This window comes from Carettochelys insculpta, chromosome 29 (assembly GCF_033958435.1).
Source record: "Carettochelys insculpta isolate YL-2023 chromosome 29, ASM3395843v1, whole genome shotgun sequence".
NCBI classification, from domain to species: Eukaryota; Metazoa; Chordata; order Testudines; family Carettochelyidae; genus Carettochelys; species Carettochelys insculpta.
Window position 1 is genome coordinate 14737540 of NC_134165.1, and position 27709 is coordinate 14765248.

At 54.5% G+C, this 27709-nt stretch overlaps 1 protein-coding gene across 4 annotated transcripts; it reads left to right on the top strand.

Moving 5' to 3' along the window:
• RNF41 (ring finger protein 41) lies at positions 1-27454 on the top strand. Of its 4 annotated transcripts, XM_074979710.1 has the most exons (8): positions 1-108; positions 2653-2837; positions 9451-9522; positions 17158-17270; positions 21550-21821; positions 22777-22912; positions 23428-23531; positions 24815-27454. In XM_074979710.1, the coding sequence occupies exons 4-8, from the start codon at positions 17181-17183 to the stop codon at positions 25164-25166; spliced, it is 954 nt and encodes a 317-aa protein (XP_074835811.1). In that variant the 5' UTR covers positions 1-108; positions 2653-2837; positions 9451-9522; positions 17158-17180; the 3' UTR covers positions 25167-27454. The 4 variants fall into 4 exon arrangements, with proteins under 4 accessions (XP_074835811.1, XP_074835810.1, XP_074835813.1 ...); XM_074979709.1 differs by lacking the exon at positions 9451-9522; XM_074979712.1 differs by lacking the exons at positions 9451-9522; positions 17158-17270.
• Positions 27455-27709: the final 255 nt, after the last annotated feature.

Here is a 27709-nt window from a genome sequence, read left to right on the forward strand (position 1 = left end):
GAGGAGGTTGCGTAGCAGCGCCGGGGCCGGGCGGGGGCCGGGGAGGCTGCGGCCGCCTCTGAGCCCTGCAGGGTCCCGGAGCAGCTCGAGGAGTCGGGGCTCGGCGCGGTACGAGCGGGCGGGGCTGTGGAGGATGGATGTGGAGCGGGGAGCTGTGTGGGGCAGGGTGCGGGGCTGTGGGGGGAGCAGGATGTAGGGAGCAAGGCGGGGGGGCTGTGGGGGGCAGGATGTGGGGTGTTGTGGGGGCAGGGCAGGGGGCTGGGGGGCAGGGTAGGAGGGCTGCAGGCTGTGGGGGGCAGGATGTGGGGTGCTGTGGGGGGCAGGATGTGTGGGGCAGGATGTGAGGAGCAGGGTAGGGGCGCTTTGTGGGGCAGGATGTGGGGTGCTGTGGGGGCAGGGCTGGGGGTGCAGGGTGGGGGGGGCTGTGGGGGGCTACCGAGGCTGGAGCAGGAGGTACATGGGGGGAAGGATGAGGAGGGGCTGTTCCAGGGCAGGGTGTGGGTCGGGGTGTGTGGGGTGGGGCAGGGGCTGGGGTTGTTTTGGGGGAGTGGCAGGAGGCCGGCGGGACAGGATCTGGCAAGGAGCGTGTGTGGGGAGTGGGGATCTGGCTGAGGGAGGGAGGCTCGGGCACCCACTTTGGGGCTGGGCCGAAAGCTGGCAAGGAATGTTGTGGGGGGGGGTGGATGTGCCCGGAGACAAGAGGTGCGTGGGGGCTGTGGAGGGGGCCTGGGGGAGCCCTCCGGGTACGAGCACCCCCCAAGTGTGCACCGATGGCTGCAGGCACCTGGCTAGTTCAGGGCAGCGCCTGGGACACTTGCTGCCAAAACTGATTTTTTTGCAAGTTCAGTGACTAAGCAAATAAACATGATTTAAAAACCCCAAGATTCTTTCCCTCCCCCGGTGTCTGTGCCAGGAAACGAGCTCTAATTCATCTGGATGAGCATTCTCTGACTTCAGTGTCTGGTAGTATTTCATACCTGCTACATAACTGTGACCCAGGCTAGTGCACTCTGAGTGAGTCGAGGCCATAGCACTGCCTGGCCTGCAGCTAAATGACCACTGAGAAAATGGGGTGAAATCACTGTTGTTTGGGAAAATAACGAGGTTCTGCTGTGTTAGGCTGTGCCGTAAATGTTCGCTTGTCTCTCACAATAACTACTCTCTTAGGTCATTTTGCTTTGGGTAAGGAATTGTTGCTGTTCTGGCAGACTATTGAAATTTGTAGCCTCTGGGCGCTGTTTTAATTCAGGCAAGATCCAGGCCCCATTTTTCTGTACGTCATAGGACAGTGCAGTTTACAGTCTGGTGGCATACAGAAGCAAGAGATCAGCAAATTGATCAAATATACAGTGTCTCTAGATTAATTATATACTCAGGTAACAGATAAAATGGAATGCAGGGGACATTTAGCACATTGGTTTTCCACATGCTGTATGAATCTGTTATCTTCCACAGTTCAGTTTTTTTGGGCATTGGAGGAAGGGGAGGGGGAATGGGGAAGTGGAGGCTGAATGGGAATGAGGTTTTTACTGTGAGATTTGTTATGGGTGAGGCTGGGTACAATTTTATAAAAACAGATGCTAATGCGTATGAGCTCACACTTATTAGAGCCTGAGGCTTAGTGCAGTGCCTTTTTTCCCAAGAAAGTCTCATTGAATTTCTGCGGTTTGCAGGGGTAAATGTGGAATTACTTGTCCTGCTATGAAAATTACAGCACAGTGACAGACACGCTTTGTATTGCAATACTGAATTTTGAGGCTATACTAACAAAAAGTACACATTGTGGTGGTTCCCAGCTCCTGGTTCTGTAAACGCCCCAGAGAGATCACGAAGGTGTCCCGTTCTGCGGGTGGCTTGAGGAACTCTGTTTGACCAGATAACGTAGTTTCTGAAGTTCTGCATTTATGAGCTGGAGAGTGTACGCTTTGTCCCAGTGTTTCCTTTGGTGGTGTCTGAAATAATCCCAAAACAGCGCATTCCTGATCTGAAAATTCCTCGTTACCTGAAATAGGCTTCTGTCCCTACCAAGCCTCAGTCACACTGAAAACATCTGTTAGCCAAAGACCTAGGAATTGATTCAGGCGAGTGGGGTTTGGGCTGGGACTGAGATTTCCATTGTGAATTGAAACACAGCTGCGAAGTCACCAAAGATGGATTCATTGAGGTTTTTAGTTCCATGCTGTTTGCATATTTAAATTGAAAGCTCCCCCATAGCTTGCATATGGCAGAGTGCCTGACTGAATGGCTACTACCTAAAACACAGCAGCATCCAGACCTGAAACATATATCTTGCTACTAAAATGATGCAACGGGCAAACTTTTAGCTGGTTGGAGAACAAGGTTTAACAACAGGCTTTGAGAGCATGGTGGTGTATTACGTCCTGGTGGCTCACATGTTTCAGATCTTTGTCAGGCAGGTTATAAAAATATCACAAATGTTTTACAGCAAGTGGCTTTTCAGAAATGCCCGTGCATGGGGTAGGGGGGGAAATGCATGTAGTACAACAGGAGTTCCTGGGTAGAAAAGCTCCAGCAGATTTTCCCGTGATGCCAGGAGTGCAGGGTGGGTGTGTGTTGAGGGGGAGGGGAGCCAGGCTCCTTGCCATATTTCTGTTTACCTTACTCATTTCATTCCCCTTGTTCTATTCACAGCTCAAGCCTGTTTGTGACCTTCTGACTATTCCTGTAGCAACCGGGCTTGGTCACAGAGCAGAATGGTGTTTTAATACGAAGAGGAGGAAGGGGAAAGATGGGCCGCTGTGAGCAGCTCCTTCAAAAGAGCATTCAGAGCCCAGCCCTGTGTCCTTGCCATTTCAGGAGGGATTCTGCCACGGAAGGTAAACACTTCAGTTCCAGTCTTCTTCCAGGTCTCCCTCAGCAAAAAAGCTCTGGTCTGTGCCTGTGGAAATTCAGACACAGGCGGGTTCAGAACCACATCAACTGCTTCGTTTATTGAGAACGCTGTTTGGGGGTGCGGGGGGGAGAGAGTTGCTCTTCCTGTAGGACGGTGTCCCCTGTAGCCTGAGCGCTTATGTGGCCGCTCACGAGCAAGTGAGCTGGTTAGCAGAGCCCCTGCAGCGAGGTTCGTGTTTCTCCTGGTCGTGCACATTTTCACACACCTCGGTGCACGTAAAAATTTGTTCTGCCCATGGATGGAAAAAAGCGGTCGTGCATGGGAGAGATGAGAGGGAGGGAGTGTTGCCATGCAAGCTAAGGGGCTATAACAGAACTGAAATCCCACTGCTCTGAAATCCTTGTATCTGCTCCAGTGACAAACGCTGCAGGAACAGGCTGTGATCCTGCTTTGGGAATCTTGTGAGCAGACACACTGTGTCCATGGTGATTTCGCTGCTGCTCGGGACCAGGGTCCACATGCCCAGACCCTAATGCAGAACCTGGCCTTTGTGCCACTGGCCGTGCTTTCTGTATCCTCATTTTCAGTGTTTCTCCTGTAGGGTCAGCTTCTCCCATGGCGAAATAGTTACTGTCTAGGTGAGGTACTTCCTGGGGTCCTGGCTCCCTCGTGCTCAGCACTGTGCAAACAGGACAGAGCTCTGTAAACCTCCACCGAGGGCTGCAAACCCATTATTTGGTTTCGGGGTGTAACTGTTTCAAGGTGGCGCTGTGAGAAACTGCACTTGAGGGCGGGAAGGAGTAAAGTTATTTGAAAAAATTCAAGTTGTGTTCCCTTCAGCCCTGATTCCAAAGGTTTTAAAGAAACGCTCTCTCCCTCACTAGCAGTCCCAGGGTACTTTTCTTTCCTGGGACGGTCTAGAATTTGAGAGTTAAAAATCTTCATAAAATTACACAAAGCCTTTCTCAGGAGGCAGATTCGCCTTAATTCGCAGGACGGGGTGTAAATTTTTAAAAATGGTAGGAATGGAGCTCATGTTGGAACCGGGAAAGGCCCCACAGCTGATAGGAATGATGAGTGGAAACCATGTACAGCTTCCAAAAAAGAAAACGTGGGAAGGTAAGCTGGGCTGCATAGGGCCCATGAGTGTTTGCAATACATCATCCAGCTCTATGGAAGCTGCCTTGCATTGCTTGCCTAGGCTGCTTTGTGGCAGAGAGCCAACAGTGTTTCTCACTGAATAGAGCCTGTTGTAATGCCATGCTGTAAAGATGGATTTGTTCTCTGGTACGTAGATGGAATATTTCACTTGCATCCCAGTGCTTAAGGTATAGTCTAAAAAATGGCTGGTCGCTCTTATCTCCTAATACTTTTTCTATGTTGTGGTCCAGCCTGTGTCCCTCCCCTCAGGTGTAGACCCGATATTCCTGAGTAAATCTGCAGCGGCCACTGAAATGTTTATCTGATCATAGGACCTGAAAAGCTTCACTGAAGTTTGGGCCACTATATTAGCACAGTGAGAAAGGACCCCGTGTTCTGTGTGTCTCAAATGGTTTACCGTTGCATACACCCCATTGTTCCGGGCAGGATGGCTGTTCCTGCAGGTGGCCAGGTAAAGAATCAAAATAAAAGCTGGTGTCTGTATTACATAACAACAGCGCCACGTCTAGGACCTGTTAGAAACTAGACCACTAATAGTTCCATTCTAGCTACAATGTCAGCTGGGTTATCACAAAGGAGACCATATTTTTGAAAAAAACAACAAGAAGTCCTGTGTTACCTTATAGACTTTTGGAGCCTAAGCTTTCATGGGCAACGACCCGCTACATGGTATCTGAGGAAGTGGGTCGTTGCCCACGAAAGCTTGTGCTTCACAATATCTGTTAGTCTATAAGGTGCCACAGGACTTCTCGTTGTTTTTGCAGACCCAGAGTAGCACGACAATCCCTCGGATCCGTATTTTCAAAAACGTTGGTTTTGTCAGTGTTGAACAATGAGCAACTGAAGGTGTTTTCTGGAGCTCCCTGTGTTTTCAGATTTTCTTGCTCTGCGTTGGTGTCTGATGCTGCTGCTGTCACAGAGCGATGGGAGGGGGACGAATTTTGAACTCAGTTAACTTTATTTGGGAAAAAATTGGCTTTCTGTGAGCATGGGGGGAACTGCGCTGTTGTGTAAGTATTTCTAATGTTACCCTTTGAAACGTGGCACCTTGGCTTGCACACACAGGCCTGCTGTGATGTGAGGACCGTCGGTAGCATTGCCTGCCATGATGGGAAATGGCACGTTCTGATTATTTAATGGTAGGAGGCCTGATTTTTTTCCACTGAAGTTCATGTCAGAACATTCTTTGCCTTAAATCCTGGCTCTGGTTGCTACCAGCTGTCATTTCTCTGGTGTTATCCAGACCCACGGGCACATTGTGGCTGGAGCTGTTCTTTACTGTGTGGGTTTTTTTGTTTTTTTGTTTGTTTTTTTTTTTAAAGCATCTGGCCCAAGGGGACCTTGGTTCCTATCACGGTCTGTGTGCGCCTCCATCAGTAGAAATGAATGCGTGGCGCTTTCACAGATCTACCGAGCAAGGTTCCTGCCCCAGTGATCTTGCAGTCTGACTTTTTCCAACGCTTTTCACCTCTGCTGGTAGTTTACTGTGGGCCGTATTTCTCTGCCAGCCACGGGGCCTGCTGTTTGTTGAATAAGCATTTCATAGCCTGGAAAGCCATTCATGCAACAGGGACTTGGCAGCTTGGCCCATTTATAATTAGAGCTAGTGACCCAGAGGTTAAAGACCACAGCTGAGTTTCAGCACAGACCTGTAGTGGCCAAGGCTGTCGACAGGTGGTCTCACATTGCTTGTCACTAATTGGTCCATTGCTAGAGGCAGCATCAGAGGTGAAAACGTTAGAAGGGACATGGAGGCTGAATTCTTCTGCCTCTTTCGGTGGAGCTGCAGACAGCGCTACGTACCTCGGCGTGCCGGAGTCCACCAGACTGTCGCTCACCAGCGCTGAGCCTGTGTTTTAACAACAGCCGCAGGCTGGGGTTGGGGTTCTTGTCAGGAGCATTCAGGTATGACGAGGACCCGTTTTGGGAGCGTTGGGGTTTGGAAAATAATGTAAGCAGTGCTTTTTCTGAGGGGTAAATCAGTTGGCTGCTGCGTAAATAAAGTGCCCAGTCTGCAGAAATACACAGATGAGATCACTGTTGTCTTCTGGTCTGTGCGTTCAATGCCCAAACACCCTGATTAAGCATATTTTCCCACTCCAGCAGAAATGCTTTATGGGTAAGTACCTTTGGGTGCCTTAAATCTTTCCTACAAGGACAACCATGCTGAGCAGTCACATACCTCACGGGCAACTTTTGTTCCATGTTGATACTGGCCCCCTTCTGAATGTGCTTGGAAATCTACGGATGAAAAGTCCTGGACAAGAGCTTGGTTTTACTGTTACTTGTGAGGAGAAACCTCAGGTATTTGCAAATGCAGCTTTGCATTTAGTAATGCAACTGCTATGTGTGCTGCATTGTGTATGGTGACTCTCTGGTTTCATCGGATCTAAAAGGTGGGTACAATGAAGCGTGTTCGCTTTCAGGAATGGGTTTGTATAAGAGCCTCATTCAGAAGTGTGCTCATATCACCGAGATGTGCCGCCCGCCCCCACCCCGAGAAGTCAGGAACCTTTTTCACCTGGTTGGAGTCCATTTCTGCAAGTATTTGTGATAGCACCTAGGAGGTGCTTATGAGGGCTGGTCTCTATCAAATGAGAGACGAGTAGGCAGAGGCGAGGGGAAGGGAACAGCAATGTAGTTAATTTAAGTACAAGTCATATTCCGTCTGTAGGATTTGTTCAGTTGTGTCTTCTGATTTTGAGCTTCCTCTCTGCTCCTTAGAAATGTGACACTGGGAGTATCTGTAGGTGTGAGATTGCACACTTGTTACTTACTTGAACCGTGGGAAGGAAGGGCACAGTGTGTAAGACACCAGATGCCCAGAAGACCGAGTTTCAAATGCCTGTACCTGCGCCCGGGGTGGAATTGCTGCCTTTCAGCTCTGAAGCAGAGCTTGTCACAGGTCAGAGCTAGAGGCTGTGAGAGAGAGAGGAGAGGCGGGCTCATGTCTACATGACTCAGGCTCAGCGGAAGGACCCTTTAATGCTGGCGGGAAGCAGAAAAATCCCTGGACGACTTGAGAGGCCAGGCTGTGCTATCCAAAACCTGCGTGTTGGCTGACGCCATGGACAGCAGCCAGGGACCTCTTCCGTCACAGCGGAGCTGCGAGGGGCTTGTTTCACTGCAGAGCAATGTGTTGAGGGCAGTGGAATCAGAGTCAGGAATGAGAGGGGTGGGGGTGGGGTTTGAATACCGTTGACCTCTGATGTTTCTAGAGATCTCTGGCTTGTGATGCCTGTTTGCTTTCCAGAGCTGCTTAGCGTGCTCCAGTGCAGGAGAAGCTCGTTCCTGGCGAGTCTGAGCGGTGATTTTAACCAGGCTGATGTACCTGCGTGTGTCATACTGCTGGGCTCGAGTCTGGCGCGCGAATGGTTCGGTTTTCTTTTAATTCTTGAACTGATCCCATGGCTGTGGTGGAGCAGAGGTGCCGTCTCTTTCTGACTGCAGGACTGGAGCCAGAGCTCACAGTGACGCATAGGGCGGGAACAAGCCATACAGTGTCTGTTCTGGAGCAGCTCTCCTGGCCTGGAGGTGGCTCCTCAAAGTGTTTTTTTGCTTTAGCCTTCGAGTAGCTTATTTCAGTAGCAGACCGTTTAAGTGCCATCAGTCTCCCCTGGTCTTTAGAACCCCATCGAACGCCCGTTAAAGCCGTTGCAAAGGCCGTTGGGTTGCAAGCTCTGTGTGCGGAGGCAACCTTCCTCTTGTAGGGTGCTGAGAACAGAGGGGAATGAATAATTGATCATGTGATGCTAGCGTGCATTGTGTGTTAGGTCCTGACAGTGCTGTGTAAACACTTCACTGGAGGGTTACTCTGGGCTCTTACTAGGGTGTGGCCATTAACCCCCTTCTAGCCACACATGAAGGCTTCTCTCCTGGGTTTTCTGGTGCCTTCAACTCGGACTGGCTGTGGGTATCAGTTAAACCTTCGGTGCTTTCGCTCAGGCTGGTGGCTGACCAGCTGTGCAGCCTACGTCACCCCAGTGCTGCTAATCCTCTAATGCCTGCCCAGAAGGACAGACCAGTTCTTGCACAGTTCCCTGGAGCAGGGTGGGAGTGGTTCTCTGTGTGGCAGTGACTCGAGCCAATGAGGATGCAGTACGCCTCCTATGGCTTTGCAGCGAGGCTGTTCAGGTCTGAGCTAAGCTACTGTGGGTGCTCAGGCCTGGATGCAGATCATCTGGTGTAGCTTTGCAGTGAAGATGCACTGAGGACCCTCACTTCACACCTGTCAGGAGTCGCCGTACAGACTGGAAAGCTGAGCTATGCAGCAGTGAAGCACCTTGTCCGGGACACTCATTAGTCAGCAGAAGATCCAGAATTGGAACTGTGGGTTGAACTTCTTTGGTCCAGCAACATCTGTGGTCCGACCTGATTTTATTTGCTGGATGGCCACTTATCATGGGTGTGGCCACTTTCCTGTGGTCCCATAAAGTTTGTTTACAGCCACCTGTCCTGGCTCTCAGTGTTCTGGGCTGTTATTTACCCCAGTGTCTTCTAAGAGCCCAGGGAGCAGTGGAAGGGTTGGTAACATGCTAGACAATATTGGCTTCTGGGGCTCAGCAGGTTCTCTGGCTTGGCACCAGTTAGGTCCCAAGCACTAGAGCTTCAAGCTGCAGTGAATGCCTGTCTCTCAGCCCTGCGGCCTCTGCGCTCCATGAGAGGTTCTCGTGCTGGGCTGTCAAGCCCTTAGATTCTTGGATTTTGAGGCCAGAAGATGTCCTTGTGGTCGTGTAGTTTGACTCAGGCCATGGCATTTTCCCAGCAGAAATCCCCAAGCAGATCGTTGCTGGTCGCTGTTTGCTGCGGGGTGTGCCTGGGGCCGTGGGCTGCAAATGCTGAGGACTAAAATCTCTGAAGGTTTTTGCTGGAGGTCATTAGTTTAGGAAGGTTTTGTCTGACTGGGCCCAGCACCTTAGAACGGGGTTTTTAGTTGGAATTCAAAATACGGGTTCCCTCCAGGGTGCAGGCGGGAGGGGCAGCACAGCTTGTGCTCAGAAACCCTTTTATTAGGTTTATGTTGATGTAAACAAGCGACTTCAGAGATGAGATTAATTCCAGGCCAGTGTTTCCAAGTTAGCGACTTTGCCAGCACAGCTGTTGCTCTGTGATGGTGGGTCTCTAGGGATCAGTGCACAGAGTGGAGAAAATGTTAAAATCTCATTAAGTAACTGAAATGACCCCTCCCGGAATCCTCCCGTAACTGATGTCAGTGGAGCTGCGCCTGGTGGATTGTGGTTTGAATATGTTCGCAAATTGTCATTACCACAGCCCATGTTACCTGTCCCATGCGTGTGGGGCGTAGGTTGGCACGAAGCAGCCGCACAGAGGCAGCATGGTATTGGGCTCTGTAGCAATGTCTATTTCACAGTATAATTGCATGTTAAACGCTTGTAGAAAACCCCAAATGCTATTACTGAGTTAAACCTTTTCAGTTCCAGATCTCCCTTCTGAACGCTGCGCACGGTTTTTGAAGCTGCTAGCAGACTTCGTGGAAGCACACGAGGGTAACCAAAGGCATTTTGTACTATTCCTCCGTGGGTGGGTTCTTCAATCACCAGTCTGCTCTGCACATTTGAGCCTCTGGTCGCTTTGTTGCTGTGCAAGGACAGCTCTGTTTCGTGTCACACTGTCATTTGGGCAGTCAGTGGCAGTGCTGCATGCAAATAATACATTTGAATTGTGCCACAGGATGGTTAATAGATGAAGGGCTGTGGGATATTGTGGTCGTTTTCTCTCTCACTCACTGCAGGAAGTTAGTGAGAAAATCTCACTTTAAAAATATCTATTGCAAAATTTCAAAGGCTGTAATTTTTTAAACCCTCTAAATTTCAGTCAAAAACATGTACCTGCCTCATCCCTTGCCCTTCTGTTACTGGCATGGAAGTCAGCATCCTTACCAGTTCTGCAGACCAGGTGACTGCTTTCAGTTCCATACTTTAGTCTTGTTTGGCCATTGCAGGTCATAAGAAGCAAGGAGATAAAGTACTAGAAAGTGCCCTTGGTTGGGGCACAGATTTCACCCCAGTTTTAGAGAGACAAGAGGGTTCGGGTAATGCCTCTTACGGGAGGAGCCAGACCTGAAGAGCTGTGTGTAAGCTCAAAAGCTTGTCCCTCATCCCAGCAGGAGTCAGTCCAGTCAAAGATATTGCGTCACATCTCTCGAAGATCCTGAGACCAACAGGGCTACACCTGCACTGCATGTCCCAGGTTTTGTCCAAGCTGCATTCATCTCAGAGCGGAGTGAAGAGGAGCAATGAGGCTGTGCCTGCTCTGCTTGCAAAAAGAAAACAAACTGCTTTTTAACCCTAGGTAACATGCCCAAGCTACTTTGAGGTCAAAACAGTGAAAGCACTTCAGTTTTACCCTAGGTACACTGGGTGACACGTGAGGCCTCCGCCCCCGTCACTACTGAATAATTGGGTCTGTCGACGCCTCGTCCTCCACCCCCATTCTGTCTGAGTATAGACCAGAGAAAGTTCATCAACCGTACTGTCTTGCTGTGAGCTTTGGCCTCTGCACTCGTGGGTCTGACCTCTCAGACACGCACGCTCCAGGTGGCTGAAGCCAGTCAAGCATTGACGGCCTCTTGGGTAACACTACACTGAAAACAGTTTAACAGATGGATCTGGAAAGCCTGGTGCATAAATCAAGGCCACAGCTGCCAGTGACACAGGCCCTGTCTGTCAGCAGAAGCTGCCTAGGTAGGAGATTTAATAAAATCCCCTCAAAGAATCAAAATGACCCTGCCCAGGAGGAAGCTGGCAGCGGGCAGGAGTGCCAAGCATGTAAAACTCAAGCTTTCCTCCGTTTATACGCTGCCATCTGACTTCCACATGGGGCCAGAATAGCTCCTTTGTCTCTACCCGGCAGTCCAGCTGTACCACTGCGGTTCTAAAATCCGTGGGAGACGCATGGCCAGACTGTGCTGTTGCTTTCATTGTTTACCCCTTGAGGTTTGTGCCTCTCCCACAGGATCAGAGGTTTTTTTTCCCACAATAAATCCCTCTCTTCCCGGGCTTCAGCTCTTCATCTAAGCAGAGAGGTGACAGGTGCCTGTGGTTTCCAGTGCAAGGGAAGCTTTGGATCTCGCTGCTTAACGTATCTGCTGCCTGAATGTGTCCTTCCGCCAACTCGCTGGGCCGTCTGTCCAAACGACCTTCACTTGCGTTAGGTTTCTGTGCCACATGTCGGTCTGTCCCCTGCATTGCGCTATTAAATCTAGGTCGCTGGCCAACTAGGTCATGCCTCTGGAGTTCTCGCTGGCTTTGCATTCTGCTGCCTGTTCAGCTCAGTATCAGTGCAGTTAACCTTCAGCTTCCGAACAGGTCCGGTTGCTGTCCGTGACCGTGCTCTGTGCCGCAGGAATGCACGGGAGACGGTGAAATGTCATTGTTGGTACCTCTCGCCCCAGAGCTGCTGGGTGGTCATCTCTCTGTGCTGCAGGTGTGCGTTCTGCTTTGATCTGGCATGAGGTGTAGCTGGGCATCAAAGAGGAAGCTGCAGAGGAGAAGGCCCTTTTCCAAAAACAGGAAGGTTACCGAAGGCCGGGGTAGAAGATAGCAGGGCTAGAGGAGCAGAAATGTTGCTGGTCTGCAACCCACGTTCTTGGGCGCAATCTGTGAGGACGCCTGTGGTGATGCAGCTCACTTCTCTCAAGCTTGCTCTGGATGTAACGTTTCACCAGTGTAACTGTGGGAAGAAGGCGTTGTTTTTACTGACCCAGCGGCCCCCGTGGAACTCTCGGGACACAGCCATTCGTCCCAGGACAGCTCGTTTAGCTTGGCTGAACTGGCATCAGAAGCATTGTTGTGCTTTCTTTGCCGGTGGAGCGGAGGCAGCAGAACCGCTGGCAGAGATCGGTGCTGGTGCAGTTAAAACTGCAGAGCTTAAGTGTGCACGAGGCCTTTAGTGTGTTCAGTATCTGTCTCCCATCTTCCCCTCAAACAGTGTGCGGCTCTGTCCAGAGCCTTGTCTGCATGTCCTTGGGCTGCTGCCACCCAAAACCGGCTCTTACCCTCATTAACATCAAAGACTGCGGCAGAGGCTCTTGGGGGAGTGTCTTTAGCCAACTGTTTCTAAGGCTTTGCGGTGTCTTTACACCTCCCTCTCAGCACCAACAGCGTTGTTCCCTCTGCCTTCACCTCTCTCGGTCCTGTACTAGCGTAAGCAGCTGTGACACTCCCAGCTGCCTCCAGGCTTCTCCTCCAGTCGTTGAACGTGTCTGTTACTTTCCTGTGCTTCTTAGGAACAGAACTCGGGGCTCCCCTTTTCTGAGCAGGCCCTCTCCCTGACCACTGGGCTATGCTTCCTGCATCTGGCCGAAGCTATGTGAAACACGCACAGAAAGGAAGACCCAGTGCTGCAAAATCCCTTGCTTTTGCCTCTTGTTGGAAGCTCCCGAAGCTCTTTGAATCTGTAGGAGTTCTCCCAGCCTGCCCGGGAGAGAGGCTCCTGTATCGTATGTAGCTGAAAGAGGGGGAAACTGAGACAAAAAGGTCATGCCCAAGATCATGAGTTGAGTCAGTGACAGGGCTGGGAATAGAGCCCTGGAGTTCTGGCACCCAGGCCTGTGTTTTCGCTGCTGGAGACACTCCCTCTCGTGGCCTCCTTGTTCTCCCGGTGGTGTTCATTTACCTTTTTGTTCCCCGGGGTTCATGAGATTGGGAAGCATATAAAAATAGCATTGCTCAGGGATCAGGTTTCCTGCCTGCCCCCCACTGCAGTGCTGTTTGCCCATCACGAAAACAGGGTGTCTCTTTTGCAGGCACCTGGAAGTCTGACGCCCAGCAGTGGGCGTAATGAAGTTTGACTTAGATCTGCCCAACAAGTTCTGGCTCCCGTTTCTGAATGGTCTCTGGCGTCTACAGCTGCTTAGTCAATCCCGCAGCTGCGAGTGTGTGCTGTCAGAGGGAGGGTGGGATAACTTAGTCACCACATTTGACATGACAGATCCCAAAGTCGAGGGGCCTGCTAGCGTGCGAGCCTGTGGACTGGCTCACACCAGCTAATAGCAGCGACAGGCAAAGAACCTGGCTTTGTCAGATTTCAGTCAGGGCTCCGTGTCTCTGGTGTCCACTCCTGCTCCCCGCTCCGCTCTCCGTAACCTTCTCCTGCATCTCAGTGGCCTCTTCTCCATAACAGCACAGTACCACTTGCGTCGACGCACTCATATCCCAGCAGAGGGACGCCTCAGCTCACATGTGCAATGCAGGCTTGCTAGCGAAATCTGCTGTTTACCTTCCTACGGGATACGGCGACCGAGCCCTTTGTGTGAGTTAGTAACGTTCTCTTGTCCTTGTGTTACGTGCGGGGTTTAATTGGTGGATCACTGACTCTTCAGTTGCACCATGGCCAGTTTCAAAGGGAGCTGGTTTGCATTTCACCTGCGCGGGGTTATTTCCCACATGATGATGCTTTTCTGTATGTGCTGCTGGATTCTGACCTCAGGTGGCTTCTAACCAAGTAGCTGCCATGACTGCATGTGTTGTGTTTAGTCTGCAGCGTGCTTGGAGCCTGCAAGTTGTTAGTGAGGAAAATGTCTTCACTTCCAGCATTGTGGTCTTGGCTGCTCGTAGCAGAACATGACTGTGTGTATTTCATCCCATCCTTCCTCTCTCTCCTCTGTAAAACAAACCCATCAAAGGCCTTCACCTGTGTGTCTGTGGTGTCTTTTCTTTCTGCCTAAGGTTCTCAAGCTGAACAGCTGGGATTTTCTAAGCAGCCAAAGAGGAATTAGGCTGGAGGCTTTCAAAGGCTGGATGCATCTCTTGGCTTTGCAGGGGAACGGACCTGCATGGTTCTCTTTACCTCTCTGACAGGACTTGACATTGCTTTGGCTGTCAGCAGATTTACTCGGCAGTTTCTGCATGCACATTGCTGCTATCCTTGCTGGCCGCGGGTCTGTACAGTTAAGACCATTTCTAAAACCCTGCAGCGGTAATGTGTGCAAACTGCTCCTTACATAAAGGAATTACAGAGCATCGGCAGTTTTCCTGGAGGAGACGTTTACATGGTCAGTGCCTGTGGCCTGGTTCTGATACTCGACCAGCCAAGGAACAGACAATTGAATGTAAGCTGCTGCTATGTCACTCAAGCCACAGGCTATACAGAGTTGCCGTTTATTTTGGACCACAGCCACTTGGAGTCCAGGTGGTTCTTTCTCCAACCAGAATGGTTTTCCTTCAGTCAGACGCTGCTGCTGTCCTTTATTTCTGCCACCCTGTTCCTCGTTTGCATGTTGTCCTTGTCAAATGCCACGTCAGGGAAAGCAACTGCCTTCAAAGCCCCAGGTCAGCACTGTGCAAATACCACTAAAGGATAAGCACTCTGTGACAGGGCTCGGGGTCCCCAAGCTCTGCGCCCCGGCCGCAGGCAGGAGTGACTCTCACGCAGCAGCTCGAATGGGAAGTTTATTAGCCGACAGAGGCCCAGCTTGGTGCAGAGGTGTCAGTACAGCCAGCAGAGACAGCAATTCCAACCCATCCTGGGGAGAGGAGCCGGAGGGGCGCCCCATCTGGGGACTAGCTTCCCTCTCAGCCCAGGCTGGCTGCCTTCTCTCTCTCAGCTTCCAACTGCTGCCTCTCATTCAAACTTCAAACCCCAGCTCGGCTCCTCCCTGCTCTTTGTTCAGGGCAGAGGTGTTACCTGCCAGCCCAGGTTACAGCCCCAGGGGGTCACCCTTAGCCACTGGGAGCTGCTCTGCCTGTCTCTCACACACACGTCCAGCCTGACACACACTCTCTCTCTCTCTCAGCCAGCAAACCCTACAGAGACATAAGCAGGCCAGCTCAGCGATCGTTCACTGTGAACCTTTAATGGGGCTTGGATCCAGAGGGGAAATCTCGCGGGTGGTCCTTGATGGACAGCAGCCCTAGGCTAGTGCGTAACCTAGAACTGCTGGAAGGAAAGAGAGGGAAATGAAATAGGTGGAATGGAATAAATGTGGAAATCTTTACCCTCTGTCCTTCAGATCACTCGGGTGGCCATAGCGGTAGAGCTGAATGGGCTCTTGGAGCCAGCAGATCTCAAGGGGCCCCCCGTACGCAGTGCCCAAAACAGATTTAACCCAGCAGGAGCCTTGGTTGCTGGGAACCTCTGGGACGCACCAACACGCTATGGCAAAGCTGTGTGAACTTCTGCCTCGTGCATTGCGGGAGTGAACCTCCGAGCGCCTGAGACCTCCTTGCAACAGGGCCAAAGGGGTTTGGTTAGAGATGTTAATCTCTGTTCTGTGAATGGAAACTGCTCTCTGCACTTGGCTTTCCCTTGGGGTCGTGGTGGGGGATAGTTCTCCTTCTCGGAAACGCACCACTGTTACCATGGAGATCTTGTTTGTCCTCTGGGTGTTCTTGCTGACGTGAGTATGGGCAGATTGGCTCTCCAGCGGGAGAAAAGCTCCCGCTTCCTTTGCTCTCCCAGCCGCGCTTTGGTGCCGACTTCACCTTCCTGTTCCGGGCCTCATGGCTGAGTTAAACTGAGGCCCCACCACCGGCGTGCGAGGGGTTAGCTCAGAGCTAGACAACATTTGGACTGGTAAAAGCTCTGAAGAGTTTTCGGGGCACTTGACCCAATAGGACTGGAGCTTTCCATCAAGTGACAGGGTAGCTGGCGAACGGCTGGCTTAGCTTCTGATGTCATAATCACTCCCCCACACTTAGTGGTTGGCTTGTGCAGTGCAGGGAGGAGCGGCTTCCTTTAGGGGCCATGTGTTGGCTTCTTAGGTCCAGGGCTGGCAACTATTGTTCTAGGAAGACCCTGTGTGAGAAAGGGGGAGGTCCCTTTAGGCCGTGCTGTGCGGGCACCTGGGGTTCCGTGCCCAGATGAGCCCCCCTCCTGGTGGCGGCCTGTGAAAGGCCCTTGGGCCCAGTGCAGGGGCTTGGAAAGGTTACAGGTAAATGCAGGAGCTGCAGGGCGTGCCCAGGTACTCCTGGGTTCTAGCTCCAGGTGCTCTGATGACAGGGCAGGGCCCCCAGCTCACTGGCCCCTGGGCTGACACCCCAGGCCCTGAGGCGCAGAGCTCACAGGCTACCAAGAGCGTGTTCCCCCGAGGGGCGGATCCTGGCGCGTGACTCAAGCCAGTCCCACCTCTGAAACGTTTTGGTGGTGGTTGCGCTCATGATGCATACTCCAGCACTGCCCTGTGATGTTCCCGCGTGCCTGGCAGGCACAGAACTGGCGGGAAGCCTGCGGTAGCCCTGGCAAACTCCATGGGGCTGTAGCCACAGGCTGTGCCTGGGGGCTGCGAGTCGAGCCTGGCGCTGAGGCGGAACTCGTCAGGCCTTAGGCTGGAGCCGGACGTTTCTGGTATTGGAACGAATGGACCCTGGAATCCCGGCTGTGGGAGTGTGGGAACAGAGGGCCCTGCCGGTTCAGTTGGGCTGTTCAGTTGGTACCCGGCCGTGACAGGAATCCCCAGCACCCTCTGGCCCCTTGTGGGCAGAGCAGGGCCGATGGGGTGTGGCGTGGTTATCACAGGCAGCCCCCTCGTATCGTCCCAGTCCTAAACGAGTTCAGCTTGGGTTCCCCTGTAGCCCATTGTGGGCACCGGTAGCACCGTGCGTCCCCGTGGGAGTTTGCTGGCGAGCTGTGCCTGGCACGGGCGAGACACCTAGACAGGGACAGACAGCGTTCAGCCGGAAGGGGTGAGACAGGGCGAGAGGGGCAAAGACCAGAGCCAGAACCTGCCGATCCGAGCCAGTCTTGTGCTCGCTCCAGCCGGCCGCGTTCCTTCTCCTTGTCCCTAGCGTCATGGGCACTCAGCAGCCCCTCGGCCTTCCCGCCCCAGTCCTCAGGAAGGAGGCCAAAAGCTGCAAGGGAAGTGGGGGTGAGCAGTGCCTTGTTGGGGAGGGGAGCGTGCAGGTGGTGCTAGCAGCAGAGCAAGCCAAGGAGCGCGTCAGTGTATGGAAGTGGGGCTGACACCGCTGCATCCTGCCCTACGGCGCAGGGGCTCGGAGCCCGTCTACAAGCCCCCGGCAAACTGCGCAGCAGGTTCAGGCCTGCGTCCAGCTCAGCTTCATAAAGAGGGACGTGGAACTCCCAGCTCAGGCTCCTGTTCCCACCTTCAAAAGAGCGGAGCATGCGTCCACCCCCGCAGTTCGATCCCGCCTGCCCCTCATCGGGCCCCTTCTCTCTCCTTCCAGGGTTCCGGCGTCGGTGATGAGCAATGGGGTATGATGTAGCGCGCTTTCAGGGGGACGTTGATGAAGACCTCATATGCCCCATCTGCAGCGGGGTCCTGGAGGAGCCGGTGCAGGTAGGCACTGAACAGCGCAATAAGCGGTTCCCTTTGGCTCTCGTGATCGGAGGCGTTTTCAGGGCTGATTCTGTCTGACTGTTTCATCTCCAGCCTCACGAGTGTGGGCGGATGTTAACTGCACACCTGTGTGTGTGTGTCGGGGAAAGAGAAATTCAGCGTGCAGGTGCAGCTCCGACCCTTCTGGCCACTCCCTGAAAGCAGCAGCTGGTCAAAGTCAGCGCCGTGGGGGTTTATGTGCTGCTGGAAAACGCTAACGCAGAAACATACCAGCTTTTCAGCTACTCACTTGTGAGACACAAGTGTCCCAGCCTACACAGGCGTCTGAGACGTGCCTGGGAGCTCCAGAGCAGCATGTGCATTGGCATCTGAAGGTCCCATTTAAATACCGTCTCCTGGCTGCCATTGCACAGGGTGTGTTACACAAGGAAGCTAACAGGCTTTTGCTGACATTAGCCCCTGCCTTCTGCTTGGGCGGAGCCAGGCGCTGTCTTGTATCTACACGCTGGCTCTTTGTTGGAGCCCTCCGTTGCAAAGGGCATTTAGTGAACCTGCCGCTAGCATGGTGCTGCCTGGAACTGACCTGCTCTGTGCTCATGGCGGTGGGGAAACCTGGGGGTGGCTTTGCGCCTGTGCCCATGTGTGCCCCACTGTCTGTGCGCTGATGTCTCCCGACTGGAGTCTCGGTGTCAGCCAAAGCCGGATGTGCCCTGTGCACCGGCGAGCTCCCATACAAGGGCAGTGTGGCTGTGACCGCCTGTCCATTCCCTCTGTCTGGCTGTGGCAGCGAAACAGGGCCTGGCAAGTGCCTGACCCACGAGCTCTCTGCTCTGGCTGGGCTTGGAGCCCTGCATGGTCTGAGCTGCGTTGGGCTGCCAAGAGCGGACTGTCCTGCAGGGGCAAGGGGCTATTGAAACAAGCCCTGAGTTCCCCCAGGCGTCCACGAACTCCGCTCCTTGCTGTGCCCGGCCGCTCAGCACCAGCCTCAGGGAAGCTGCGTACACCAGAGGCTCACTCCAGTGCCTCCCAGGTCCCCCAGCCTCTTTGTGGCCCTTTCCAGCACATCGGAAGGCTGGTGTGTCTCTTGCTTTGAGGCCTGCTTCCCCAGGCTCGACTGAGGCAGCCGGCAGCCCCCACCCTGGTCCTGCTGTCCCAGGGGGATCTGGCCTGCCAGGCATCTACTGACCCGACCTGAAGTTGAGGGGCGGTCGGGGACAGTTGTGTCCTTGGCTGGAACTGTACCTCTTGGAGATGTTGGAGCCAGAGTGGCTCCCAGGACCTGCCCTTCATCCTGGCTCTTTGGTCCCTCCCATGCTGCTGATGGCTCCGTTCTGGCAGGCGCCTCCTTGATGCCTGGCTGTGGGCGCACGAGGAGGTCTGGGGTCAGAAAACTCCAGCTGTGCATGCATGAGATGCTTGTGGTGTCTCTGGAGGGAACCACACTGACCACAGCTGGGGGGGCTGGCCGGGGATGCCACCGTTCCTGACTGTTCTTTTCTAGCAACAGCGAGATTTCTGGCTGGCTGTCTCCTCTCCTCCCTGCCACCTGAGGCCCAGGAAAGTGGAGAGCCTCTAGGTTGTGAACGCTGCAATCCTCTGGCACCGTGAATAGCACTGTATGTTCTCAACTGTCTTCCCCCCCCGCCCGCCCACACACACGCACGCCACCCGGACGCAGCAGCCCAGTGCACCGAGCCAGGCTGTGAAAGCAACTTTCTTTGAGGCCCACAATGGACGTGCTAGGGACCCTGCTCAGCCGGAGCACCTCTGCTGCAGCCTGTCGCTGTGGGTAATGGTGGTTCGGGGAGAGAGGGGTGTCTGGCTGCCCCTGTGTCTCAAACGCACTGTGGTGCTGCAGGCGGGTTGCACTCAGTGCCGTAAATCAGGCGGGGGGCGGAGCTGGCAGCAGTAATCACAGCCCCTGCCCCGGCTGCTGTTCCTGTGTCCAGCCTGAGGCATAGCAGGCCAGCAGCCACGCTGCATGTGGAGGGGGGTTGTTCAGGGAGAGAGGCTGGGAATACCATCACCCTTAGATAACGTGCACAGGAGGGAAGCCCAACAGGGCAAGCGTTAGTGTGCGCATGGGTGGCCTAACGTCAGGGCAGCCATGGATTTAATCAGAGATCTCGGCAGCTGTTTCTGAGAGGTCAGGTGAGCTGAGGAGTCGTCTCTGCAGCCTGCAGGCGCCGTTTCCTGTGCACCAGCTTGTTGGCGCAGGTTTGCGCAGGCTAGGGGGCTGCAGGGTAACTGCTGTACCGATGGCGTGGTACAGGCCGCACCTGTGCATGGCAATTTCCAGGTCCTTCCCAAGGTGCCGGTGTCCTTATGCCCGACAGCGCTGGCTGTTCCCTGGAGAAAGCTGGTTTTTCCCTCCCCCGTGTTTGCATTGTCACCGCTGCAGAGACAGGTGCCCTCAGGCGTTTTGGTGACTGGTAGAAAAAATCCTGAAATTGCCCCATAACCATCCTGATAATGGGGACTCCGGCAAAGACCTGCAACGCTTTGGGTCTGCAACTCGGCCGCCGGAACCGTTCTCTACCAAGGCCCATTGGAGCACGAGTGACGGCAACACCAAACGTTGCTGCCAACCAGGGCATTGCACGGCGGCCGATGGAGAGCCGAGCCACACAGGGACTTTCAGCAGTGACCACATTGGGAGCAATAGGAATTTGAATCACAAGTCGCTTTGCTTTCCTGGCTGGCGGGCTTGGCTGCTTGCTGAGCTAGTTTTGCTTGGCAAAAATTAAATCTGAAGATCACATCCCTGGCCAGCGGCGTCCTGTGACTCTGATGGACTAGGACATCCTCTGCTGTATTTTTTTCTCTGAATGGTCGTGTAATCGACCCCAAACAGGAAGGCCGAGGGGATGCAGGGGGTAGCCACAGGTTAGAGCAGTAATACGTTGCACAGCTAGCAACTTCCATGTGCTCAGAGGCATGCTGAACAGCTCCAAGGCCTGGCTAAACCACTGACTTAAATTATTGATTTAGAATAAAATGGGCGGATTTAAATCAGATTGATGTTCACTTCATGGACCACGGATGCACCTTTGTAGCTTAACACGTTATACTGAACTAAATTATGCCTGGACAACAACAAACACTCCTGTAGTGCCTTAAACGCAAACACGTTTATTAGGCCCCAGGCAATGTTGGATAAAACAGGATGTTGGTTAACCAGGGGTCGGGTATTTGGGGTTTTACTGTACTTCTGTTTGTTTTAAACTGGCTGCCTGTTCATTTCTTGTGGTGCCCCCTAGTTCTTGTGTTCTGGGAACAAGACGATAACTTTTTCTTGTTTACTTTCTCCACACCAGTCCTGACCTTACAAACCACTATCATATCCCCCTTAGTCAACTCTTTTCTAACTCCTAGCAGCAGGTGTGTTTAGGCGGGAGCCAGGCCAGCCTGATGGAGCTGAGCCAGCTGTGGACATGGAACAGGGGTTGCCTGGTAACAGCTCAGCCCTGGCAACCAAACGTTCCAGCATCCTGGCGGCTGCCGGTGCCTCGTGCCAGGAGCTGACTACAGTGCGGTTCGGGTCCTGCTCTGGCTTGTGTCTGTTAACTGGGGGGCACTTACGAGGAGGCCGTCGAATGGGCGGAGGAACATGAAAGCGAGAACTGCCTCCCGAGTGGGACACCCGGCAGGCTGTTCAGAGCCTGCTGTACTGCCCCAGTGGCTCTCAGCTTTGGACAGATTCACCCCTTCCACATGTGGACTGGGCTTTGGATTTCTGGGATCTGGCGGTTGCTCAGCTGGCTCTCGCAGGGGAGCAGAGGCATTTCTCCAAACACGACCCTTTTATAACCATCACTGAAGTGATGTGACGGCCTTCGCCTTCCTGCTCCCAGGCTTGTAACATCCACCTCTGTAAATACAGGATTGTGCCTTGTTAATCCGCCTGGGACGTGTGTGTCAATTTAGCATCCTGACCCTTATTACCCTGTCAAGCCTGCATTTAAAGAGGCCACGTCTTCCAGTGGGTAGAGCTGGGAGCGTGTGTCAGAGCTCTCATGCTGTGTTTGCCGCTTGGTCCCTGTTCTCTGGGGGAAGGCAGCGCACGTGCTGAGCTCCCTGGTGTGGGCAGGGGGGTTTCTCTACCTCCCACCCAGGGCCGCGAGGGGGGACGAGTTGTGTCTGCAAGCCGAGCAGAAGTGCCGGCCGTGCTCGCCACGAGTCGCCCAGCTCCTGTGGTGGGTGGGGAACGAGCGACCCGCGTGGCTGCAGGCTGAGGCTCAGGGAGATGACAGCTTCCTGTGTTTCCTTCCTTGGGCAGGCGCCACACTGTGAACATGCCTTCTGCAATGCCTGCATCACCCAGTGGTTCTCCCAGCAGCAGACCTGCCCCGTGGACCGCAGCGTAGTCACGGTCGCCCACCTCCGCCCCGTCCCCCGCATCATGCGGAACATGCTGTCCAAGCTGCAGATCACGTGTGACAACGCGGTGTTCGGCTGCACGGCCGTCGTGCGACTCGACAACCTGATGTCTCACCTCAACGACTGTGAACACAACCCGAAGCGGCCGGTGACGTGTGAGCAGGGATGTGGGTGAGGATTATTCCGGAGGGATTGTTCCCTGGGGCTGATGGGCAGCGCAGCGCAAGGGACGGGGGCGGGGGGAGCCAGGCCCAAGCTTTAAAGGCACAGAGGCCTTGTGTAGTTTGGCCTGAGGGTTCTGCTTACAGGCAGCCTGCTCCTGTGGGGGAGGCCAGGGGTTCTAGTCAGCACCCGAGCTGGGGCCCTGACCCGACACGCTGTGCTGTGTAAATGTCAGTGGGGCTGTCCAGGCTTGGCCATCGCGCTCAGCCCCTGGGCCTGCTGGCAGCTGGTGTTTTGCTCTTCGTTAACCTTCCCTTTGCATGCCCTGGGCTCCCAGCTCTGCAGACTGGGGTGACGTTCCTAAGGCACTGTAGTAGACAGGTTCCCAAGTCAGCATCAGCTAGCCACAGCATGGGGTGCAGCAGGAACCATGCCCCTTACTCGGGCACCTTCCCTCGGCCGGCCAGAGCAGGGCATTTGGTCTCCAGCCTCAGTTTCTTTCTGAGGCTGCCACCCAGGAGGCCCACGTGTTGGTGTCTCGATGCACAAGCTGTGCTGAGAGCGCTGGCCATCCGGGCAGGTGGGGACCGGTGAGCGCCTCTGGCGGAGATGGGCTCTGGGTAATTGCTCCATCTGCTCCAGCAGTGGCCAGCACGAGATGAGCAGGGCAGACGAGCCCTGCAATGGGCACGTGTGGGATTGTCCGTCCCCCACCCCCCTCGCCCACATCCCTAGTGGCGAGATCCATGTAAACCCTGGCTCATGAGAGCGTCGGGTCCTGTCCAAACCTCTGCAGTTGTTGTAACTTGGGCTACTCTGATCTCCCACTGCAAGGCCCCACGCGTCTCTGTTGGCAGTGGGAGGTGGCTGGCTCCTTGCAGCAAGTCCTGCCACTCCTGACTAATCCCGAGCCCTGGGCTGCTCTCCCTCCCCCCCTGCCGCCGTCCATTCTCTCTCCTGGCAGCTTGGAAATGCCCAAAGACGAGCTGCCGAATCACAACTGCATCAAGCACTTGCGGTCGATGGTGCAGCAGCAGCAGACGAGGATTGCTGAGCTGGAGAAGACGTCAGCAGAGCACAAGCACCAGCTGGCCGAGCAGGTAGCTGCTTTCCCCGGGTGTCGGCTTTGCTCCTACGCTAGCAGCTGCTTTGGACAGGCACAAATACTGTGCGGCCAAAGCTGCTGGTTACAGCGCGGGTCTCTCAGTGGCCTAGTAACGTGCAGGGTGTGTTCGGGTGGGAGCTTCCCCGCCCTGGCCCAGGCTGTTGGCCTGCACTGAAATGCCTGTCCCATGGGTCCATCTGTGTTAGGAGCTCACAGGTGAGAGCGTCTAGCACTCCAATCTTGGTCTGTTTCATGGGCTCTGGGCATGCCAGGAGGCTGGGGGAGAGCTGGGGACAGAGGGAATGGGCAGTTTTTATTAACTGCTTCTGCCCCCGAATGTTAACGAGCTGGCCTGGTCCCCAGTGCCATCTTCTCTGAGGTTGTACTGTCCAGTACCCAGACTGCAGCCCCCTTCCAGCCCTGGGAGCCTGCGGGAGGGGCAGAGGGCGGGCTTGCCCATGAGAGACGCCTGCCTCTTGCAAACATCTCTGCATCTGCCACCTCTCGCAGAAACGGGACATCCAGTTGCTGAAGGCCTACATGCGAGCCATCCGCAGCGTCAACCCCAACCTGCAGAACCTGGAAGAGACCATCGAGTACAATGAAATCCTAGAGTACGTGCTGCTGCTAGCCACAGTCCGGGTTAGAACAGGCCCTCCCTCAGCAAGAAGTGTTTGGCAGGCAGACAAGGGGGTCTAATGTGTCAGCACTGCTACCAGTTTGGGGAACAAGGATTAAATCCCTGCCTTGCAGATGAAGGACTGAGCTGAGAGAGGCCCAAGAAAACCTGTAATCTGAAAGCTGATGGGACAGTATAAGGACAATTGTAATAGCGAAATCTCACGACTCAGCCCTGTTAACGTCCTGGGTGTCCCCAGCTGTAAAACTCTGTACCTGCAGCCGGTTCAAAACCAGAGTTGTTAAAACTACACCCAGAGACTAGGAGATTAACTGTGGGAGTACTTGGGTGGGGGGTTTGCTGGAGTTCTGGTGCATCTACCACTTGAACATGGAGGTGCCCAGGAAGCTGGGAAATTGCAGCTTCTCTCCCTGCTACACCTGGTGGCGTTGCAGGCTAGTGCCGCCCTGGGCAGGGAGTTGCTGCTGAGTGGTCATAGGAGGTACATCTGAGAGTCTTGGGGGAAGCAAGCCCAGGGAGAACTCAAAGGCCAGTCGGGGTAGCTGTGGAGCCAGTGGCAGGACCCCCGCTTTCTGGAACATGCGTGGGTGGGTTGCAGAGAGGACTTCCCCTCAGCACCAAGCTGCAGTTCCGGCCTAGAAAAGGATTTTGCTAGGGAGAAGATTCTCGCCAGAGGGGCAGTGAGTCAGGTCCAGAAAAGCCCTGGCATCAGGAGCCAAATGTGGTGTGTGAAGGAGAAAGGAGGCTCGTGGGGACAGCCACCAGGGGCTCAGCCTCTGGAGCAGGAGTGGGGGTAACCGGTGTCCCTCCAAAAGGGCTTTTAGCTATGCAAGTCTTGCAGACAGTTTTACCGTGGGCCCCATCTTTAACTGTGCCCGTTTCTGTGCCATGCTCCTCCCGGCCTCGTCCCTTCACGCTGCCAGGAGAGAGTGCAGCCCCGGCCGCTCTCCCACGTGCTGGGACAGGGGAGTGGGCCGCGGGCTTTCTGATGCTTTCCTCTAGGGCTCACAGGGTCCAGCTCCGTCCTGCCCAGTGGGGGCACTGAGGTTCTTTTGTGCTGCCCTTTGTGAGCCTGCTCTGGATTTGGTTCATCTCCTGGTAGGCATCTGGGAGCCCCTCAAACAGGCCTGGATGTGGCCAGCCGACTGACCGCTGAGGGCCTGCTGAAGTAGCTGCCCCTGCATCCGGCGGAGCCGTCGCTGCCCGTCAGCTCTCCCCGCCCCCGCGTCGTGCTTATGTTGCCGTGCTCTCTTGCAGGTGGGTGAACTCCTTGCAGCCCGCCCGGGTGACGCGCTGGGGGGGGATGATCTCCACGCCAGACGCTGTACTCCAGGCTGTCATCAAGCGCTCGCTGGTGGAAAGCGGCTGCCCCACCTCCATCGTCAACGAGCTGATCGAGCACGCCCACGAGCGGAACTGGCCGCAGGGCCTGGCCACCCTGGAGACCCGCCAGATGAACCGGCGCTACTACGAGAACTACGTGGCCAAGCGCATCCCCGGCAAGCAGGCCGTGGTGGTGATGGCCTGCGAGAACCAGCACATGGGGGAGGACATGGTGCTCGAGCCAGGGCTGGTGATGATTTTTGCACACGGTGTGGAGGAGATCTAAAGACTTTGAGAGAGAGAGAAACGTTTTGTGCTTGAAAAGAAAAACCCCCTTGTCTAAGCCGCTGCCCCCATTTCCTCCCCACCGGTCACACATTATATCAGGGCATTATTCCTCCCCGCGTCACTCGTAATTTAACTAGCACTCCCGGCCTCCCGCGCCCTCCTTCCCGCGTAGCGCTCGGCAGCCCCTCGTGGCATTGCGCGCCTTGTGCTGCAGACCCGCCGGCCAGGCCGGGCTTCGAGCTGGCTTTGTGTAGCACTGTGGGCTTTCCCCTGGGCCCGGATCCTACGCCTCTGCCATCTTCCTGGCCTCCCGAGCCAGACGGGGCCAGTGGGTCTCCCCCGTGGTTGTGACCCGACCGTGTGCTGTTCTCACCCGCTCTGAAGCTTTATACCCTCCGTTTCTTTTCATCGGAGTGAAAGCCGGGCTGCCCCTCGCCTGCCTGGGGCCTGGCCCTGGAAAGGCAGGTCTGTCTGCGCAGCTGTTTGTGGGTCGGGGGCCGGGCAGGCCGCTGACATGCGCAGTGCCAAATGACTGCTCCCCTCCCCCAGGAGCCGGGGCGAATGGCGGTCTGAAGCCAAACAGCCAGGCCACTGGAGTTTGGGCTTGTGGCCTTACGCAGCGTTGGGGAGGGAGCCGGCTTCCGCAGGGAACTGACTCTCCAGTGCCACGAAACGCTCCTTGGACAGCCCTTCCACCTCCTTCCTGTCTCCTCTCCCGGTAGGAGCCTCCCCACCGCTCCCATGTCTGGGACCCCCGAAGCCTGGAACACAGACTGCTCCCCGCCTGCCTGGACCCCAGATGGAGCTGTCCTCTCTGTGTGTGTGTGGGGCGGATGACAAAGAGCTTTATGGATTTTGGTTTTCCAACCACTCGTGGTGATTGTGGTTCAGTATTTTTGTACCTTTTTTGGCCTTGTTTGTTTGTATTTTCTCTTTATTTTATTTTTAAAGACGGTGGCTGGACATGCCACCAGGTTCTGTCACATTTACTTGTCGGGGAATTTAATTTGTGCCTGCAGGCAGTCCTGTGAGAGACTTATTAATAAGCGTATTCGGGTTGCAGACCTTGACGGAGCCATCCCTTTAGAGACTGCCTGGGCCCCTGAGCAGCCTGAGCCCTCCCCATCTGGGAGCAAGAAATAGGGTGACGTACGTTGGCTGGGTAAGAGCGTGCGTGCCAGCGGCTAGGATTCAGACCCATCTGCAGTGGCATTGTCCCACCTGGCAGAGCTGGTTTTGGAGAACATCTTCGGGGAAGTAGCTCTCCAATGGGCGTCTGGCCCATGGACCACCTCCACAGCTGACATGGGAGGCTGCCCAGATGTAGGCACCATTAAAAACTACACTTCCCATCATGACTTATGCAAATTGGCCTAGTTCTGCCCAGCTTTCTGGCCAGAGCCACTTCCAGGAGCTGAATCTCTTTGCTTGGCCACAGGCTGTCAAAGGTGGCTGAGGGGCATGGCGGGAGCTAGAAGGATTACTTGGGCTGGAACTCCGAACAGAGGGAGGACGGCCGCCCAGCCCAGCCACCAGGGATCACAAAGTTCAGTCCCCTTTTATTCTGGTCCTTGAGTAGCAGCACAGACAGGGCTCCCAGGGAGAGAGCGCATGATCCCTGGCAGGTTTTCTTATACGCAATTTCCAGTGTCCCTCCACTCTTCGGGGACATCAGCAGAAGCTTGGCTGGTGCCAGTGGCACTGTTAGCTGCTGCAGGAATTCACTTTGCTATTCACCTTTACACCAGCTGGGCATCCCTCTCTCACCTGGCAGATTTCCTCATCTGGTTTTTGTTTGATTTCAATGCAGCATTTATCTGGTTCGGGGCGTGTCTCGGCTTCCCCCCGCAGCCCTCAGAGTTCTTTGTTGGGTAACTTTCTAGTTTTCCACATGTCCCATATCCTGCGTTACTGGCAGCTGGCACACTCCTCAGGATCAGAGCAGTTGGAAGTCTGGGGCAGGTTGTGTTTGAGTTCATGTCTGGCTGATGACGTGTGTGGAAGGGGAATTTTGGGTGGGAGGTGAGTCCGACCCAGCCCCTTATGCTCAGGAATTAGAAAAAGCTGCTAAGCCCAGCCTGGTGACTGCATCTGTCTGTCTGGACTCACCCCCCCACATCCTCCGCTGGACCGTTGACTTTTGTCCTTTCTCCTTTCCACTGGAGGGACTGGGTGCTTGGGAATCAGACCAGACTTGCAGTGGGGTCTTTGCTGGTCCATACAAGTTACTGTTTGTGTCTTGCGTGTGCTGTTTAACTGTGTTGACCGCACTAATAAACTGCCTTTTCTGCACTCTCCAATCCTTCTTTCCCAGCGCTGGGTGTTCTTGCATGGAAATGGCCAAACCCACTTTCTGCTTTTCCTTGACCTTTCCTTGCCAGCTGTCTGCCCTTCTCTCCTTGCTGTTTACCTTCCCTCTAGGCTTCACCCCTGGATATTGGCCTGTATGAATGAGCCGCTGCCGGTCCTCTAGGCACACCCTTGTTTGGGGTGCCCGCCAACTAGAAAGGGCACAGTGGCTGGAACATCAGCTGCCAGGAA

Bases quoted from the DNA above. Each gene is read 5' to 3' on its own strand.
- RNF41 (XM_074979710.1), top strand. From the start codon at position 17,181: ATGGGGTATGATGTAGCGCGCTTTCAGGGGGACGTTGATGAAGACCTC. The intron at 21,822-22,776 runs GTGAGGATTATT...CTCTCCTGGCAG, and splicing joins ACGTGTGAGCAGGGATGTGG to CTTGGAAATGCCCAAAGACG. The intron at 22,913-23,427 runs GTAGCTGCTTTC...CACCTCTCGCAG, and splicing joins AGCACCAGCTGGCCGAGCAG to AAACGGGACATCCAGTTGCT.